Source organism: Pseudorasbora parva, chromosome 15 (genome assembly GCF_024679245.1).
Source record: "Pseudorasbora parva isolate DD20220531a chromosome 15, ASM2467924v1, whole genome shotgun sequence".
NCBI classification, from domain to species: Eukaryota; Metazoa; Chordata; class Actinopteri; order Cypriniformes; family Gobionidae; genus Pseudorasbora; species Pseudorasbora parva.
Genome location: NC_090186.1, coordinates 26,387,948 through 26,406,102, shown reverse-complemented (window position 1 = coordinate 26,406,102; position 18,155 = coordinate 26,387,948). Strand labels below are relative to the sequence as shown.

Sequence of the window (18,155 nt, the reverse complement as noted above, 5' to 3'; positions counted from 1 at the left end):
GCCTCTAATATTGTAGGAACCTAAAGACATTTAGCACTGAACTCATTGACCTTAATATGAATGCTTTGAATAAATGGAGAGCATGTAAAGCCACCAACCATAGTACTGCAATAATAGAAAGGTATTTTATAAACAGATAAATAAAAATGCAGCAGTTTCTATAATTGCCTTTTATATTGTCACTTTACTGAAATTAAAAAATGTTATTATAACACTATGTAGAAAATATTTAAAGGTGTCATGAACTGGCCTTTAAAAAAAGTATACTGTTGTCTGAAGTTAACTTATGACGTTTACGTGTTTTTTTTCCATTCAAAAACATCATAATGAATAAGTAATAGGCTCGGATTGTATGGCCGTGCTGAACTTGAAGACTTGGAAGTAAATGCCCACGACTAGGATTGGATAAGATTTGCATATATAATGAGCGTCAGCTCCCCTGTAAGTACACGTGAGGGATTGTTTTGAAAGCTTGTGGGGAAACGGCAACCGGAATGATTCGCCCACAGGACTCGCAAAATATATTTTTCAAACAAACACAATCATTTATCTCTTATCCACCTGCGATTGATTGGAATGTTATTTTGTATTACTTGGCCTGCCCAGTTGGTGGATGTAACAGTGAACCGTACACACACACACACACACAAACACACACACGCACAGCTCCCAGGACATTGGGATTTGAGAGCCCCGGCCCATATATGTGTCCCAAAATTGCAATGAACCAACAACACCTCGAATACAAAGGATTCTTCAGCCTTTGACAGTGGGCTAAGTTATGTTCAGTTAGACACGTACACATAATCAATAGATGTCAAACGATGTTTTTTTTACTCACAATAGTGTGTTGCTTAATTCATTCATGTAATCTCATCCTGTCTGCAAATTTAGTCTCTTGTTTACAAACAAATCCATGATGAAATGATGGAACAAACGTGCAATGTCTTCCCCACATGAGCTCGATATTCATTAAAAATGAAGTTCATCCATGCATTCATAATATGGAAATCCGAATGAAGCTTTTGCGGCATGTTTATTGCTTAGAAGTTCAATCCGGTTCAGCTCTCTGTAGGCCAATTTCATGTCAGGCGTTATTCTTCTGTTGAGGCGGTGTTTTACCACACAATGATGTCAAGGGCTGCCACATTCTGAGATTTGCTGGGCCTGGAGTCAATAAAAGCTTTTCTTTGAATAACAAGGATGCTTTCAGGATATTCTTATATAACCATTATCTTTTATATATCAAAAGCTCAAGGGAAAGTTGATTTCTCAATTCATCACCCCTTTAACTCTTTTAAACCATGCATAAATGATTAGAAATGTGTTAAAAGTTATTGTATGAAGCATTAATTAATTTATTAAATGAACTAACTTTAACAGCCCTAACAGAATTAATGATAAAAATTATTCTAAGAATTTGTTTTATTATAGTGAATGAACACCATTAAACTAAAGCTTTTTTTATTCAAGTTTTTGTGCACAACAATGTTTAATAAATAAAATGTTTGAATATTTGGTTTAATTTTACAGTCTCTTTCAACTAAAATGTTAAATGTCAGAGTAAAATGACTAGGACATGACAACATTTTGGATATTTTTTTTCAAGAGGCAAAAGCTATTGCTAAAACATAAAACAGTAAAAAAAAAAAAAAATTAATAAACATATTCAATGTCATTATCCTTTCAAACTTTGGCAAATCCAGTGATTATTTCATCCTCAGCTGTGCTTATTGTATCACGTACCTTGTAAACGAATGAAAAATGAAAATTCCTGTCTGCTCTTACTCTCAGAAATTGGGTTGGGTTGGCCAATCAGATAAGCGCTTTCCAGATCCAGAAAGTGTTTTTCAGTTTTGTGTACACAATATGCAGTGAGAAAGACGAACGTGAATTAACTGTGAAATTGCGCAATCTGAGGCACAGTTTTTAAACCAATGTGAATTATATGTGCAAGAACTAAAAATGCCATCTGTGGATTAGCCATGAACAAGAATGAGTTCATATGAGGAGATCATTTAATATAACAAATTTCCTCTCTTTCCAGGTGATCTTCTACGACAGTGACTGGAACCCCACAGTTGACCAGCAGGCCATGGATCGAGCCCACAGACTAGGACAAACCAAGCAAGTCACAGTCTATCGGCTTATTTGCAAAGGGACAATTGAGGAGCGCATCCTACAGAGAGCCAAAGAAAAGAGTGAGGTTGGTACACTGTATCTAGTGCCTTCCTTTGGCCAGAAGGTTACACGGAATATAATGTAACATGTTTTTCTTTTAATTCAGCTAACGCCACAACGGATAGACAAATTACCCCCTTTTTACCCAGACAGCTTACATTTGTCAGTTTAAGTTACAAGAACTATATTTATCTAAATGTCAAACCTCAGAAGAGTCTTTGCAGTGAAAAGGGGGTTCAAGTAATATTTAGCCCATGGTTTTAACTGCAATTACCACTAATTATGATGTAATTACATATGTGCTCTAAACTGTCACATGTAGTCAAGGAGGTCTGTATCAACACATCATTACAGTCATAGTATATGTTTCCAAGAGTCAAGTCTTCTCTTCTTTCTGCTCTTGCTTATTTAATTTATTTATTCTCTGTCTAAATAATGACTCTCTGCTGTGGGATCTGCACTTCAGATTCAGAGGATGGTAATATCAGGAGGAAATTTTAAACCTGACACTCTGAAGCCCAAAGAGGTGGTCAGCTTGCTGCTGGATGATGAGGAGCTTGAGAAAAAGTGTGAGTTACCACCCTGTTTACCATCATAAAAGAATATGTATAATGAAATAAGGTAATAACAAGTGAATTGATTGACTGTTTGCTCACCTCTAATTGGATGGTACGGTTGTGTTTCTGGGCAGTACGCTTTCGGCAGGAAGAGAAACGGCAGCTGGAGGAGAGCAGTAAGGTGAAAGATCGGAAGAGGAAGAGGGAGAAGTATGCAGAAAGGGTAAGTGCACTCATAGAGGAACCAGCAATTGATTTTAGAATCTACTTCATTTGCAGTGGTGTTCAACTATAATAATATACACTCACCTAAAGGATTATTAGGAACACCTGTTCAATTTCTCATTAATGCAATTATCTATTCAACCAATCACATGGTAGTTGCTTTAATGCATTTAGGGGTGTGGTCCTGGTCAAGACAATCTCCTGAACTCCAAACTGAATGTCAGAATGGGAAAGAAAGGTGATTTAAGCAATTTTGAGCGTGGCATCGTTGTTGGTGCCAGATGGGCTGGTGTGAGTATTTCACAATCTGCTCAGTTACTGGGATTTTCACACACAACCATTTCTAGGGTTTACAAAGAATGGTGTGAAAAGGGAAAAACATCTAGTATGCGGCAGTCATGTGGACGAAAATGCCTTGTTGATGCTAGAGGTCAGAGGAGAATGGGCTGACTGATTCAAGCTGATAGAAGAGCAACTTTGACTGAAATAACCACTCTTTACAACCAAGGTATGCAGCAAAGCATTTGTGAAGCCACAACACGCACAACCTGTAGCGGATGGGCTACAACAGCAGAAGACTGTTGCATTATCCTGCTACTTCCAGCAGGATAATGCACCATGTCACAAAGCTATAATCATTGAAAATTGGTTTCTTGAACATGACAATGAAATCACTGTACTAAAATAGCCCCCACAGTCACCAGATCTCAACCCAATAGAGCATCTTTGGGATGTGATGGAACGGGAGCTTCGTGCCCTGGACGTGTATCCCACAAATCTCCATCAACTGCAAGATGCTATCCTATCAATATGGGCCAACATTTCTAAAGAATGCTTTCAGCACCTTGTTGAATCAATGCCACGTAGAATTAAGGCTTTTCTGAAGGCGAAAGGGGGTCAAACACTTTATTAGTATGGTGTTTCTGATAACTCTTTTGGTGAGTGTATATCACAATAACGTTATTTTTGTTCAAATATTGTTTATATTTCATTGTGGTAAAGAATATAGTTGTTATCTATATCAGTATTGATATATTTAACTAAAACATTTTAAACCATTATAAAACTGAAACTATTAAAATCATGTTCAGTATTTGAACCAAGTGTAAATGTTAGATAGAAAACTTGCCTAATCAAATAACTAAAATATGTTTAATTTGAAATACAAGATGAATAGACATATAAAGAAACCCTGAATTACATGAATTACACAAAACAAATACACAAAAATTATAATAAAATATAAAAATGAAAGTTTTCAAAACAGTAATTAATTCAATAATAGTATATAAATAATGTAAACTTTAATAACTGTAGGGTTCCTTAAGTAGAAATTCACAAATTATGTTGTAAGCAAACATTCCGAAAATGCCCTAACTGCGCTTGTCCAACTGTCCTGTCTCCCTGCATCCCTATTATTTTAAGAAGAAAAAGGAAGATGACCCTGACATTAAAAGGAAGAAAGAGGGTGTGAATATGGTCATCCCTTATGTCCCATCTGCAGACAACTCCAATCTGTCTGCGGATGGAGAAGACTCGTTCATCAGTGTGGATATGGACTCTGCCATGCCCAGTCCCTTCAGTGAGGTAAGAACCAATGACACTCGACCTTTATGCACTTCCTGGACTGGATTTGAAATAAATGTGTGATCTTGTAGAGCATGTAGAATTGTGGAGGTTATACCTGCTGACATTCTTTAGGCGATGAAAACTTTTCCAAAGAATAGATGATTTCTATTCAACTATTAGGCCATTGTCAACACACATCCTCTCATTTACTTGCTGCATTGATCTCACGACGCTCTTCCTCCTCCTCGTCCATCTTCTGGTCCTGTTGTCTCTCCTCCGTGGTGCTGTCCCTCTGTCCCTATCTCACCCCCAGAACTATGTGTCTCTGCAGATCTCGTTGAGCAGTGAGCTCCAGCCCAGCTCCATCCCTGCAGACGAGAGTAGCAGTGACATGCTGGTAATTGTGGACGAACCCGTGTCATCTGCTCCACAATCCCGTGCCACCAACTCTCCCGCCTCCATCGCCGGCTCTGTGTCTGACACCATGAATGGTCGGTATACCCTCTGTTTTCATGTTTATCACAACAAGCCTTGTCATATTTACACATACAGTATTCATGCAATTTTATACAGGACTATGCATTCTTGGAAGTTGGGAATGGTCAGGGACATCCCACACTGATGTCTGATAGTAACAGGTTAAAAAAATTAAATAGCAGTTAGAGTCAGCGAGGGATATATTTTTCAGTCCCATTCCCCCAGGATTATGACCCTCTCCCACAAAAATAAGTTATATTTCATCCAATTTCCATTTGCAACTTTTACGCTTAGTCCTACTTTCACCAACAAAATTTTGTAGTCCTGTTCCTCTTAGATTTTTACTACAGTCATAGGCTTTTTTTTTTAAACACACAAACACAATTCAGACCTCACCATTTTGCATTTGTTGCAGGCAAAAAAGTGCTTTCTCTCACTGTTGCATACAATTAAAACATATATATATATAAAAATAGGATATTCAACCTTGCACCTGAGCTGTTTAGTGAATGAGACCCATTATTCTGCTTTTTAAAATACCTTTTTCCCCTCTTTTCTCACTTTTCTTGTCTTAAGCACTATTCGCACAGGATTAGTATTATCTAGGGACCTCTGTGATTTCGAAATTACTCCCCCACATCTGAGTTTTGCATGGCGCATTCGCACGGGATAAGCCTGTGAATTTATGATGATGATAATGATGTCAAGACTTCGTTATATGAAATCATAAACAGGCATCGATATCGTTTTGATTATTTTACAGTAGCCTAATAAATAAACATAATTTCGTTCAGTTAGCGAACAGACGCCACAAACTGAGCTCAGACCAGCGGCAGGATTCAGATTTCATTTATCACGAGTGAGAAGCTGACAATATACGGCGGAAGATTCAGTTTCAAAACTAAATGTAAAGGCGCCTATTTAAACAAGCTTGTCATTGTACTATACTGTTCTGTTCTGTTTTTCATTAAGAACAGTATTGATGTTAATATTAAACACACCATTCAATCAGATTACTCCCAAATTGATACTCATTCTAAAGTGAAAGTATAATCCGTGCGGGCGCGGCTGCACGGGAATTCATAACGGTGCGCATTATGAATGCAGACTTTATTCTTCGTGAAAGATAAAGATAGAAATGCTCACAGGAAGAAAACAAAGCTTGCAAAAATGTTATACGATCCGCCTAATCCTGGCCAAATCACAGAGATGTCGATTCGCACGGGACTACTATTATCACGGGACCATGGGCGTAGATTACGCGGGGGACGTGTCCCCCTCACTTTTAATAAAATGTATTTTCGTCCCCCGCACTTTTACTGGGTCTCACCGATCCTAGTCGACCCGCTCCGAGCGGGATTCGAACCGGTGTTACCCTGTGCGGGGGCGGACAAGTTAACAGGGACGCTAAAGACAGCCTTCTCTATACTCGGTTGATAGCGCGCTTCTTGAGGTCAGGGGCAAGTGTATTTACATAGAAACCAATGTGAATACATCAAGATTTAAGTTCAGAGACAAAAAAATATCTATGCATGACCTGTAATTTTTTCCGAATCTTAATATGAGGAGGGCGCTCTCACAGAAAGTCCAAAAGTGGATTCGTAATACCCTGTCAAGCTGGAGCTGCAGCTAAAGGAAAACAATCGTTATGAGTGATGAAACGTGACGACGACAATCAGACGAGTGCGACAATATATGCTTTATGTGTGTTTTTTAAGTCATCTCAATGTAGGCTATTTATTGACAATAAAGTATCATATGAATAATGCAGCTTTTTTTAATGTTTAGTAGGCCCTATTCTGCTCACCACGGCTGCATTTATGTAATCGAAAATAGTTAAAACAGTAATATTTTGAACATTATTACAAATTAAAACCGCTTTTTTTCCCTATGTGAATATATAGTAATTTATTCCTGTGATCAAAGCTGAATTTATCATCATTACTCCAGTCTTCAGTGTCACATGATCCTTCACTAATTATTCTCATGATGAGGATTTCATAATCAAGAAACATTTATGATTATTATCTGTGTTGAAAACAGTTCCCAAAATGTTGTGGAAACCATGATAGCCTACATGTTATTTTTCAGGATTCTTTAATGAATAGAAAGTTCAATGGACAGCATTTATTTGCATTTATTAAATAAATTATCTAATTTGTAATATTAAAAATATCACTTGTGATCAATTTAATGCATGTCTGATCAATAAAAGTATTAATTTCTCTCTTTTTTAATTTTACCACAAATGTTTAGAAAATTAAGCATCACCATGAGCAGCACAACTGATAATAATCCTAAATGTGTGTTGATCATCAGATCCTCATATGGGAATGATTAAGGATCACTGAAGACTGGAGTAATGATGATAAATTCAGCTTTGATCACAGGAATAAATTACATTTTACTATATATTCACATAGAGAACAGATGAGTTACATCAGAATATATATATATTTTTTTTACATTGCATAAAATCTATGGAGTCTTAATGCACAAGTGTTTGTAGTATATAAACCAATCATAAAATTGGCAAAAAAAAAAAAAAAAAAAAGGAGAATAGGAGAATAATATTATAGATATTAATTATTGGTTATTGTTCAGCAGTGTATTTGATATCTTGCCCAATTAAAAGCAAGAGATGCGATAAATTATATTGGTCCAAAAAAAAAAAAAAATGGTATTACGACATTTCTGTCCCCCTCACTTCTGAAAAGATGGCTACGCCCCTGCACGGGACCTCTGTGTTCTCCGAAATATGGTAGGTAATTTGCGGGGGAATTTTTACTTTACAAATTACAGACATGGCCGATTCGCACGGGATTAAGATCACAGACATTCTCTGCAATTATTACAAATCACCAGAGGTCCCTAGATAAAACTAGTCCCATGCGAATGGGGCTTTATAAATGTTTGTTGGGCATTGTTGCTTTACTGCTCAAATCCCTTTTATATAGTTTAAAAATGTCATATTTCGCACACATTTGGCTGCCTTCCTGTCGAACGATGAGCTGTGCTAATAAGTAGTGTTGCAGTCTAGGCTGTAAAGCTGAGAGAATAGAGGTTTGTGGGATTGAGCTTGCCGGTGAAATGCGAGCAGAACTGTGGCTGTCAAGGAGACAGGGCTTGTGTGAGTCTAGGCCACAGTTGCTCAGACAGCCTCGGCATTCAACCTCATAATAAAATGAGGATTAGTTGCAAATGAAAAACTCAGACAATTCAGAAGAAACATGTTGATGTTGTTTGGCTGGCACATAATCCTTTAAATAGTTGTGGATCTATGAAATCAACTTTTGAACATAGACTACTGTTCAAAAGTGTGAGGTCGATATATGATTTTTAAAATGTTTTTGAAAGAATGTTTACCAAGGCTGCATGTATTTAAAAATACAGCGAAAACAATAATATTGTGAAATATTTTTACAATTTAAAACTGCTGTTTTCCATTTGAATATATTTTAATAAGGAATTTATTCCTGTCACGGCAAAGCTGAGTTTTCAGCATTATTACTCCAGTCTTCAGTGTTACATGATGCTTCTGAACTTACTGCTAATTTGCTTTAAAGAATAACATAATTCATGTTTTACTGCCAGTTTTAATGCATCCTTGCTGAATAAAAGAAAAAAAAAATTCTAACAGACCTTAAAAGTTTGAACAGTAGTTCAACAAGAGACTTACATTTCATCATATATAACTCTCTCTCAGGTGTCTCCTCCCAAGATATATCCAGTCCAGGCAGGGGAAGGTCTGGTCGGAGTCGAGGACGACCCAAAGGCTCTGGAGGAGCAGGCAAGTCTTCTGTGAGGAAAGGAAGAGGACGGAAGTCCACCGCGGGTAGTGCTGCAGCCATGGCGGGAGCGATGGCCGGGGCGGCAGCCGCCTCTGCAGCTGCGTATGCTGCATACGGCTACAGTGTGTCCAAAGGTAACAGATTTGACATTGATTTGACAGAACTTTTGGTGAATTAAAGGGGTGATGAATTGTGAAATCAACTTTACCTTGAGCTGTTTGTTTCAGAGCTGAAAGCATTGTTAGTCAAAGAAAAGCTTTTATAGACATCAGGCCCAGAAAACGATTGTGTGCGCATCTTCAGGTCACCGTGTTGCGAAACACCGCCTCTACAGAATAATGAGCACGTCTAATCCAGTAGCCCCACCCACAGACTCATGGAGCTGTTTGGATAACACTAGCCAGCAGCAATAAACATGCCAAAGAAGATAGCAAGATATTGCGCTTTTCCTGGTTGTGTAAGAACACAGTCACTGCATAAGCTTCCTTTGAATCATAATATTAGGAATGTGCGATACTTTTATTTATTTTTATTTTTAATGAAGTTCCAGCTCACGTGGGGAAGATATTGTACGCATGTTCGCAATCACTTCATTTAACTGTGGAATCGTTTGTAAAGAAGTCTCAGGTCACGCTGGATTTGCAAATACAATGTTGTGCCTTCTACAGGTCCTTCTCAAAAAAATTAGCATATGTGATAAAAGTTCATTATTTTCCATAATGTAATGATAAAAATTTAAATTTCATATATTTTTGTTGCACACCAACTGAAATATTTCAGGTCTTTTATTGTTTTAATACTGATGATTTTGGCATACAGCTCATGAAAACCCAAAATTCCTATCTCAAAAAATTAGCATATCATGAAAAGGTTTTTTAAACGAGCTATTAACCTAATCATCTGAATCAACTAATTAACTCTAAACACCTGCAAAAGATTCCTGAGGCTTTTAAAAACTCCCAGCCTGGTTCATTACTCAAAACTGCAATCATGGGTAAGACTTCCGACCCGACCCTGTCCAGAAGGCCATCATTGACACCCTCAAGCGAGAGGGTAAGACACAGAAAGAAATTTCTGAACAAATAGGCTGTTCCCAGAGTGCTGTATCAAGGCACCTCAGTGGGAAGTCTATGGGAAGGAAAAAGTGTGGCAAAAAAATGCTGCACAACGAGAAGAGGTGACCGGACCCTGAGGAAGATTGTGGAGAAGGACCGATTCCAGACCTTGGGGGACCTGTGGAAGCAGTGGACTGAGTCTGTAGTAGAAACATCCAGAGCCACCGTGCACAGGCATGTGCAGGAAATGGGCTACAGGTGTCGCATTTGCCAGGTCAAGCTACTTTGGGCTTCAGAGAAGCAGCACTGGATTGTTGCTCAGTGGTCCAAAGTACTTTTTTCGGATGAAAGCAATTTTTGCATGTCATTCGGAAATCAAGGTGCCAGAGTCTGGAGGAAGACTGGGGAGAAGGAAATGCCAAAATGCCTGAAGTCCAGTGTCAAGTACCCACAGTCAGTGATGGTCTGGGGTGCCATGTCAGCTGCTGGTGTTGGTCCACTGTGTTTTATCAAGGGCAGGGTCAATGCAGCTAGCTATCAGGAGATTTTGGAGCACTTCATGCTTCCATCTGCTGGAAAGTTTATGGAGATGAAGATTTCGTTTTTCAACACGACCTGGCACCTGCTCACAATGCCAAAACCACTGGTAAATAGTTTACTGACCAAACCTCAATTGGCCTGCCAACTCTCCTGACCTGAACCCCATAGAGAATCTGTGGGATATTGTGAAGAGAAAGTTGAGAGACGGAAGACTCAACACTCTGGATGAGCTTAAGGCCGCTATAGAAGCATCCTGGGCCTCCATAACACCTCAGCAGCGCCACAGGCTGATCGCCTCCATGCCACGCCGCATTGAAGCAGTCATTTTTTGCAAAAGGATTCCCGACCAAGTATTGAGTGCATAACTGAGCATAATTATTTGAAGGTTGACTTTTTTTGTATTAAAAACACTTTTCTTTTATTGGTCTGATGAAATATGCAATTTTTTTTAGATTTTTGGGAATTTGGGGTTTTCATGAGCTGTATGCCAAAATCATCAGTATTAAAACAATGAAAGACCTGAAATATTTCAGTTGGTGTGCAATGAATCTAAAATAAATGAAAGTTTATTTTTTATCATTACATTATGGAAAATAATGAACTTTTATCACATATACAAATTTTTGGAGAAGGACCTGTATATTGGATCTGACAGGTAGCTGCACACACAGTGCAACACACTTATGTGAGTAAAGCCTCTTTTTTATATGTAATAGTAGTCCCGGGGCAATGTGTTTTCCAGACGGGCTACCAAAACTTAAGCCTGTCGGCAGGCCGGTGAATCTCAAATAGTGAAATAATATTCCTTTCTTGATCTGGGCATACGCGTGCGTGTGTGTGTGTGCGCGGTTCACGCTTATATCACCAATCAGATAGGCCAAGTAATACAAAAATAATATTCCAATCAGTCGCGGGTGGATGATAAATAAATTATTGTGTTTGTTTGATAAAGACGTTTACGAGCCCTGTGATTAGAAATTATTCCGTTTGCCGCTTTCAAAACTTTCAAAACAATCCCTCAGTGAACTAAACTGACGGGAGCTGAAGTTTATTAAACATGCACATCTTATCCAATCCTAGCAGTGGGCGTTTACTTCAAAGTTTCTAGTGCACACCCATCAAAACCCAGAGTTCAGGATAGAGCTTTAAAACCAGTGTAGAAAATAGCCTATTACTTATTAGCTATGATGTTCTTTAATGTAAAAAACACACAAACGTCATTAGTTGACCTCAGACAACAGTATAATTTTTACAGTATAACAGTATAACACCTTTAATCAATTCTCTTCCAGGTATTCCAGCCACTGGCACCATACAACCGGCTCTCATTCGGTCTTCGACCACACCTGCCTTTGTTCCAGCTGGCACCTCCTCCCCCCAGGCTAAAGGAAGCGCTGTGACCACCAACTCACAGACTTTAGCACATGGCAGTTCACAAAACCAACACAACCCTACCAAAAGAAGCAAAGTACCCAGCAACCACAGTGGGCGGTAGCAGCTTGTGAATCCTTGCTTTTTGATTGTAGCATGGCCAGTACATTTTCAGTCCCAGGTTAACAATTCTCAAGCTCATGATGTCGAGCCGCTATCACAGCACAAGCCCTTGTGTCACTGTGAAACCCAATGTGACGCCCACACCCAACTTACCATCTATTTTGTTGACTAATGAGAAATATGGACTTCCCTAAAAGCAAAAATGAGTGAAGAATTTGATCTTCAGTATGAAATTTGCTCATTGATCCTTCATACAGAAAATAGCTGTTGTAAGGATGACCAATGGTTTGTTATTCTAGTAATGGCTTTTTTGTGTTTTCTGATGACCATGTATGCAAAGGGCATCAAGTCCGAATGGAGTTGTCTTCTGGCACATCATGAGATGTTCGGCGTCATTATCAGCAGAGATGAGTTGAAATGGGAACGGGGATAATAACGGGGTTATTAAACACCCTCTTGAACAAAGTCTTTACCTGAACTCATACAGACAGATAAAATTGCTTTTGTAAGATTGCTCTTATTTTTGTAGGACAGACTCGTTGACATTTGTTCAATTTAAATACCGAACGGCCTTCTCTTTCTATGTTTATTTGCTGCAAATTCAAAGATTTTGGCTTAAATACTAATATATTTTCTCTTGTGATGAATAAAAGAAATCAATGTTTTTGTAGTAAATGCAATGGAAAAAAATGTCAAGTGAGTGCTGCTTGAAAAACGTCACTGCTCAGAATGTGACTTAAGTACTTGGATGTGAAATGTATCATAGCTTAAGTTAAAACTTGGTAATTTATGATGATCTGTGCTAGATGTAAATTGTATCGAAGCGGTTTTATTTTTAAATAACGTTGAAAAGTCCTTCATTTTGTTGCATCCGAGACAAATGGCTATGGTTTTTGAGAAAGGCCATTTCTGGGTTTATTTTGTCTTTAAATGTAATGATAAATGTTCTATGTATGTAAATACTTCAAGGGTATCATCCCTTTCAAAGTTCTCCATTTTCCCCCAGTTGCTTGTCTATTTTTATAGGTCAGTGTAAATACCTAAAGAAAAACCCAAATGGTCCTTTTACTAACTTGGAGAAAAAAACTAAATAAACAATTCAATGATTTGAAATTTTCACTGTGGGATAATGTGATTCTTGATAAAACTGTTTCCCTATATATGTTGTTACCATTTTTCTGCTGAATCTTACAAAACTCTAATTTGACCTTTCAGGTTCACACTTAACAAACAGACTTAATTTCACACCAAACACACAACAAGGATACAGGTTCTTGAATGTTTAATGTGCAAAAAAGACAACAATTATAATGGCTTAACAGTATTCTCCTTCAGTGCAAATTAAAATGGAAGTGTATTGAGGTTGCATGCTCACATATTTAAAACAAAATGCAAACAGATTTAGAACTTGACAAACTTTGGCAACACAGTCACACAAGCATGCATTTGTACTACAGCACCACATACTTGGGTCAAGAGCACATGACGAAAACTGACAGTATGCATGATGTCATGCCATAGAGTAAAAATAACAACAGCCTATAATGCCATGTTCCCTTAGTACAGTAACTTTACCATAGTACAGTAAATTAATTGCATGGTATGGAGTGTAAAATATTTGAACAGCCACTAAATCACAATCACACCTCAAGGACAGCAATGTTAATTTTATGTTAGGACCTTAATGGTGTTTGGACTAGATGCAGATAGGATATTTAGTGTTTTACAGAAGATACAGGTTTCTGAGATGCTAACAATATGGGTCTAATGGTGGCGAGAACAGCTGCCTCGATAGAGAACAGGTGAGGGTCGTCTACATCAGGGCAGCTGACTCTCATGAACTCCGCCAGGCGAAGAAGGTACTCGATGTTATGGCCGGACTTCCCCTTGCACACAGCAATCTGAGCTGCGATTTCCTCCGCGCTTGCAGGCCCCAGGTAAATAGGGTTGTCAGCCGTGGCAATGTAAACCAGAGCCTGGACAGGTGACTGATTTGTGCCCCGTGGAAAGAACTCTACGGCCTCGGTCAGGTAGCCGCCTCTCACCGCCTCCCTCACATTCAGGTACTTGAGAGACTCTTCAACCTGAGAGCCAGTCACTTCGAAGGCAACACCCCAGGTGCATGCCTGTGTACAAAAATGTAAGGTTAGTCTCAAATGGTTAGGGGAAACGAGCATTGTGATAGTTCAACCAAAAATAAAATGTCACTGGTCCAAACCAAATTACTTTCTTCCAGCAAAATTAAAAGATTTTAGGTATAATGACAGCCTTAGTCACTTGTTTATCTTTTTCCCCCAACCCCCATACAATGACTGTAAATGTAGACTGATGCTGTCCGTGTTATCAGAAATCAGTAATGAGTAAACGGAAAGTCATTTTACCCACAAAATGTGCCATTTCCCTCATCTATTCATAGAGTTGTGGAAGTTACACTTACGTCATTCTCCTCGATGAGCGTCACCACTCTTCCGGGCTGTCATGGAAACACGAAAACGTCAATGAGTTGCAATGGGAGAACTGTTCAGATATTTACTCGAGCGTTTTTAATTAGACAAACAAACAAATTATAAATGAAAAACTCACCATTTCATCATTTCCTCGATGAAAGTTATCCCCGTGCCAGAAGCGCCTCTTGTACCCCTTAATGTAACCGACCTTGCTCCTCTTGTACTTAAAGTCTGGTTTCCAAACCAACGAGCCGTAACCGAAGATCCACAGGCTGGATTTTCCAGCGACGATGTCTTGAGGTATCATCTTAACAGGGTGGTGTGAGGATAGAAAGGGTAATGGTGTACGCTTTGATGTATCAGTTAAATGAATGGGCCTACAGGCTAACTAGCTAGCGTTAGCTTCCTCCTGTCAAGTAGGAGAGGTATTGGTTGGCTCACGGCTATACCGCGGACGGTATTAGAGCCCAACTGCTTAGCAGTTGTGATGGTGCAGTCCCGCAAATCGCTTTTCTGTGCCTGGTGCATGCCGATGCCGTGCAGTTACCGCATCATTGCCTTAAAACGCCATCTCGGCCTCTTCGGCTCTTTCAATGAGAATAAAACACAAAAGCTGTTGCTAGCTCACCAGCCAGCCTCCTGTTTACCAACAAACGTCTACCCAGCCAATCACACGACACTTTAAAGTCAGAAGATAGCCTTTTAACCGTTGCTTTCGAGTGCCCTGTGTTGCCGTGCTGGTTTTCCTCCTCGGCGGATGATGAAATGTGGGCTGCTTTGAGCCAGACTATATGCGACGATGTCTATGGGGCGTATCTGACCTTGCTCAAAATCCGTACCAATCATAGCGTAGATAGGGCGGGCCAGCTTGTCTTCTATCCAACCAATTCAACTCGCTGTGACTCTATAAGCGCATAACTGTCTGATTGGCTCACGAACCAGGAAAAAACGTGCGCAGTTGTTTAATTTCATAGGCGTGCCAGCCGCCAGTCACACAATACTCTCACTGCTCATTCGTCAGCAGACCTGTCGCTTAAAGTCTGTTCGGCTGATGCAACTTGAAACAAGCGTTTCAAGCCGCGATACAGGCTACAGGCACAGGACGTACTGTGAGAGTATTGCATCAGGCCTTCCAAGAATGTTATTTGAGACCATACCAAGGTATCACTTTTGACTTGGTAAGAAATCTTCACTCGAAGATAATATAATAATTTCTATTATATAATATAAAACACAAAATAATTATATCAGTATGAAATTTATGGATTATATATATATATATATATATATATATATATATATATATATATATATATATATATATATATATATATATATATAATATAAAATCCATTTGTAACCGCTTTGAAGGGTTGCAGTGACGCTGGAGTGTAACTCAGCATGTTAGGACATATATAGGCTAATATAATAATAACAATATAACATAACAATATAAAATGATCTGAAAGGTGAATAAATAAGCTTTCCATTGATGTATGGTTTGTTGACAATATTTGGCCGATAAACATCAATTAAAAAAATCTGTAATCTGAGGGTGCAAAAAAACAAACAAACAATCAAAATGTTGAGAAAATGGCCTTTAAAGTTGAAGGTCTTACACAGTAACAAAAAAAAAAAAAAAAAAAAAAAAGTTATCTGGTTGCCTAAACATTTTTATCAATCAGTCAATCAACTTTATTTATATAGCGCTTTAACAATGACGGTTGCTTCCAAGCAGCTTCACAGTATCAAACAGGACAATATTGCAACAAAATTTGATTTGGCTGTACAGTCATTCTGGAGAAAACAGTGATGTTATCAGTTTATTTTCAATTTATCGTAGAGCGACAGTGTTGGCAGATCATAGAATTAAATAAGACCTAATTAATTAATTTTATTTGTATATTTAGTTGAATAACTTGGATCATAATTTTAGTGTCCCCAACTGTGCAAGCCAAGCCAATATTTTTTATAAAATGTTGTTCATTGAAAAACTTAGTTAATACATTGAGCATTTTTTTTTTTAGAATTGACAAGCTATATATTAAACAATTTTGTAAGCATATTGGGTAATTGTGGTTGTTTTATTTGTGAAGACACAGTTAAACCAACAATATTTATTTACAGTGTAGCAATGCATATTACTACTACTAATATTTGTGATATATTTACAGTAGAAAATGTATAAAATATCTTCACTGTGCACAATCTCTACTTAATATCCTATTGATTTTGGCATTAAATAAAAAATTGATAATTTTGACCCATACAATGTATTGTTGGCAACTTATGACTGGTTTTGTGCTCCATGGTCTATAATATAATATAATATAATATAATATAATATAATATAATATAATATAATATAATATAATATAATATAATTAATATAATATAATTAATATAATATAATATAATAAAGAGAATTAATGCAAATAATGTCCACACTGTAACATTTTTTTGTTGATTTAACTTAAAAAGTAAGTAGCCTGGTTGCCTTAAAATGGAGTTTATTGAAATTAAAGTTGAGTTGATACAATAAAGGAAATTGGTTTAATAAATAAAAATTCAAAATAGTATTGTATCTGAACCACATAAAAAAAAATGATGAATAATGAAAATAGCACAATTTGTCATGTTTCACTGTGTCCACAAATAGAACCAATATGCTTACAACATCTTTTCATAATATTTGAATAAAGGTTGTCAGTTCTCAAAAATGTCCATTAACTAATCCCATCATTCTTATGATGTTTGTTTTAAATGCAATTGTCAGAAACTGCAACATCCTCCAAACATCTCCATTCAGTTTTATCCTATCATGACTGCTGAGGCAGATTAGTTTCTTCCTGAAGATCTTTTAAGCTGGCATCGGCTTGTATTTTCGATCGTCTTTGTTTGTAATCTCTATCTATGATAGTGTGACACATTTCAGATCTTTTCATTTTTATTACAATGTTATTCATAGTATTTTTATACATGTCTAATGTTTCTGGAAACATGCAGTCTTGTTTACCTGATGGTTTCCACTGTGACACCCACACGTGTCTAGCTGTTTACATCTCGTGTTCACTGTATTTACAAATGATGATAAAGTTAAGGACATCGGTATCTAACTTCGGGAGGTACTCGGGTACATATCGTTTGTCCTCTGAGTTGCGCCATGTTAGCAAAACAAATATTTATGTACAAACTCATTTTCTGTCTGGATGATTCAGTGTAATTACATTCATATTTTTTTGCGTCATACAGAGTCATTTGACCAGAGGCATCATAGAACTTTTAAGACAGGCAAACTATTAAGACAGAAAAACAGGCAGGGCATACTTGTGATCTCAGTAACATCACAGTTCCTTTGTCAGCCCTGCTTGTAAATTGCGTCTTAGGTTGATAAATTTGATCAGCCCAGTTCCAAAGCCATTAGACTACCGCACTGACTCAACTAACATTCACTCCTTGACAAGGAGGATGGTGGTATTTTCAACAGAAATTTCAACAGAAAGGATAGGCTAAATTTGATTAATAACCATGTATGTAATCATTTCCATGTATATTAAACACTGAAAGTCATAAGAATTGCATGAGGGAAAACATATTTGTCATTTTCTTCAAAAAAGTTCCATTTCAGTTGATAAACAAAACACCCCTCTGCCCCCTGCCACTCTTGGACATTTCCTTGTATAGCTTAGGCTTTTCTTTGGTTAAAATAGGATTATCTATAAATAGAGGTATTAGCTGGCATCATAAGATACAAGCACATGTAAGCTCCTTAAATATCTACATGATGCACAAGCCTTTCTCTGCCTATAGCTCAGGCAG

At 37.7% G+C, this 18,155-nt stretch overlaps 2 protein-coding genes across 6 annotated transcripts in view; one reads left to right on the top strand and one right to left on the bottom strand.

Annotated features, from left to right (window-relative positions):
- The window catches only part of ino80 (INO80 complex ATPase subunit), a 56,606-nt gene extending 43,598 nt beyond the window's left edge, over positions 1-13,008 (top strand). For 4 of the 5 annotated variants that reach the window (XM_067417477.1, XM_067417475.1, XM_067417480.1 and 1 more), the window contains exons 31-37: positions 2,048-2,206; positions 2,648-2,750; positions 2,873-2,961; positions 4,389-4,550; positions 4,864-5,023; positions 8,716-8,934; positions 11,688-13,008. In XM_067417477.1, the coding sequence (XP_067273578.1) occupies positions 2,048-2,206; positions 2,648-2,750; positions 2,873-2,961; positions 4,389-4,550; positions 4,864-5,023; positions 8,716-8,934; positions 11,688-11,890 (1,095 nt within the window). In that variant the 3' untranslated portion in view covers positions 11,891-13,008. The remainder of the gene's footprint in view (positions 1-2,047; positions 2,207-2,647; positions 2,751-2,872; positions 2,962-4,388; positions 4,551-4,863; positions 5,024-8,715; positions 8,935-11,687) is intronic. The other variant, XM_067417476.1, reaches the window with a different exon arrangement.
- Positions 13,009-13,156: 148 nt separating this feature from the next.
- Positions 13,157-15,135, bottom strand: chac1 (ChaC, cation transport regulator homolog 1 (E. coli)). Its single transcript, XM_067417481.1, has 3 exons — positions 14,473-15,135; positions 14,327-14,362; positions 13,157-14,015 (listed from the first exon to the last, which is right to left on the bottom strand). Exons 1-3 carry the CDS (start codon positions 14,641-14,643, stop codon positions 13,605-13,607), a joined length of 618 nt encoding a protein of 205 aa, XP_067273582.1. The 5' UTR covers positions 14,644-15,135; the 3' UTR covers positions 13,157-13,604.
- Between the last annotated feature and the right edge of the window lie 3,020 nt (positions 15,136-18,155).

Bases quoted from the DNA above. Each gene is read 5' to 3' on its own strand.
- chac1 (XM_067417481.1), bottom strand. From the start codon at position 14,643: ATGATACCTCAAGACATCGTCGCTGGAAAATCCAGCCTGTGGATCTTC. The intron at 14,363-14,472 runs GTGAGTTTTTCA...TTTCCATGACAG, and splicing joins ATCGAGGAAATGATGAAATG to CCCGGAAGAGTGGTGACGCT. The intron at 14,016-14,326 runs GTAAGTGTAACT...TTTTGTACACAG, and splicing joins CGCTCATCGAGGAGAATGAC to GCATGCACCTGGGGTGTTGC.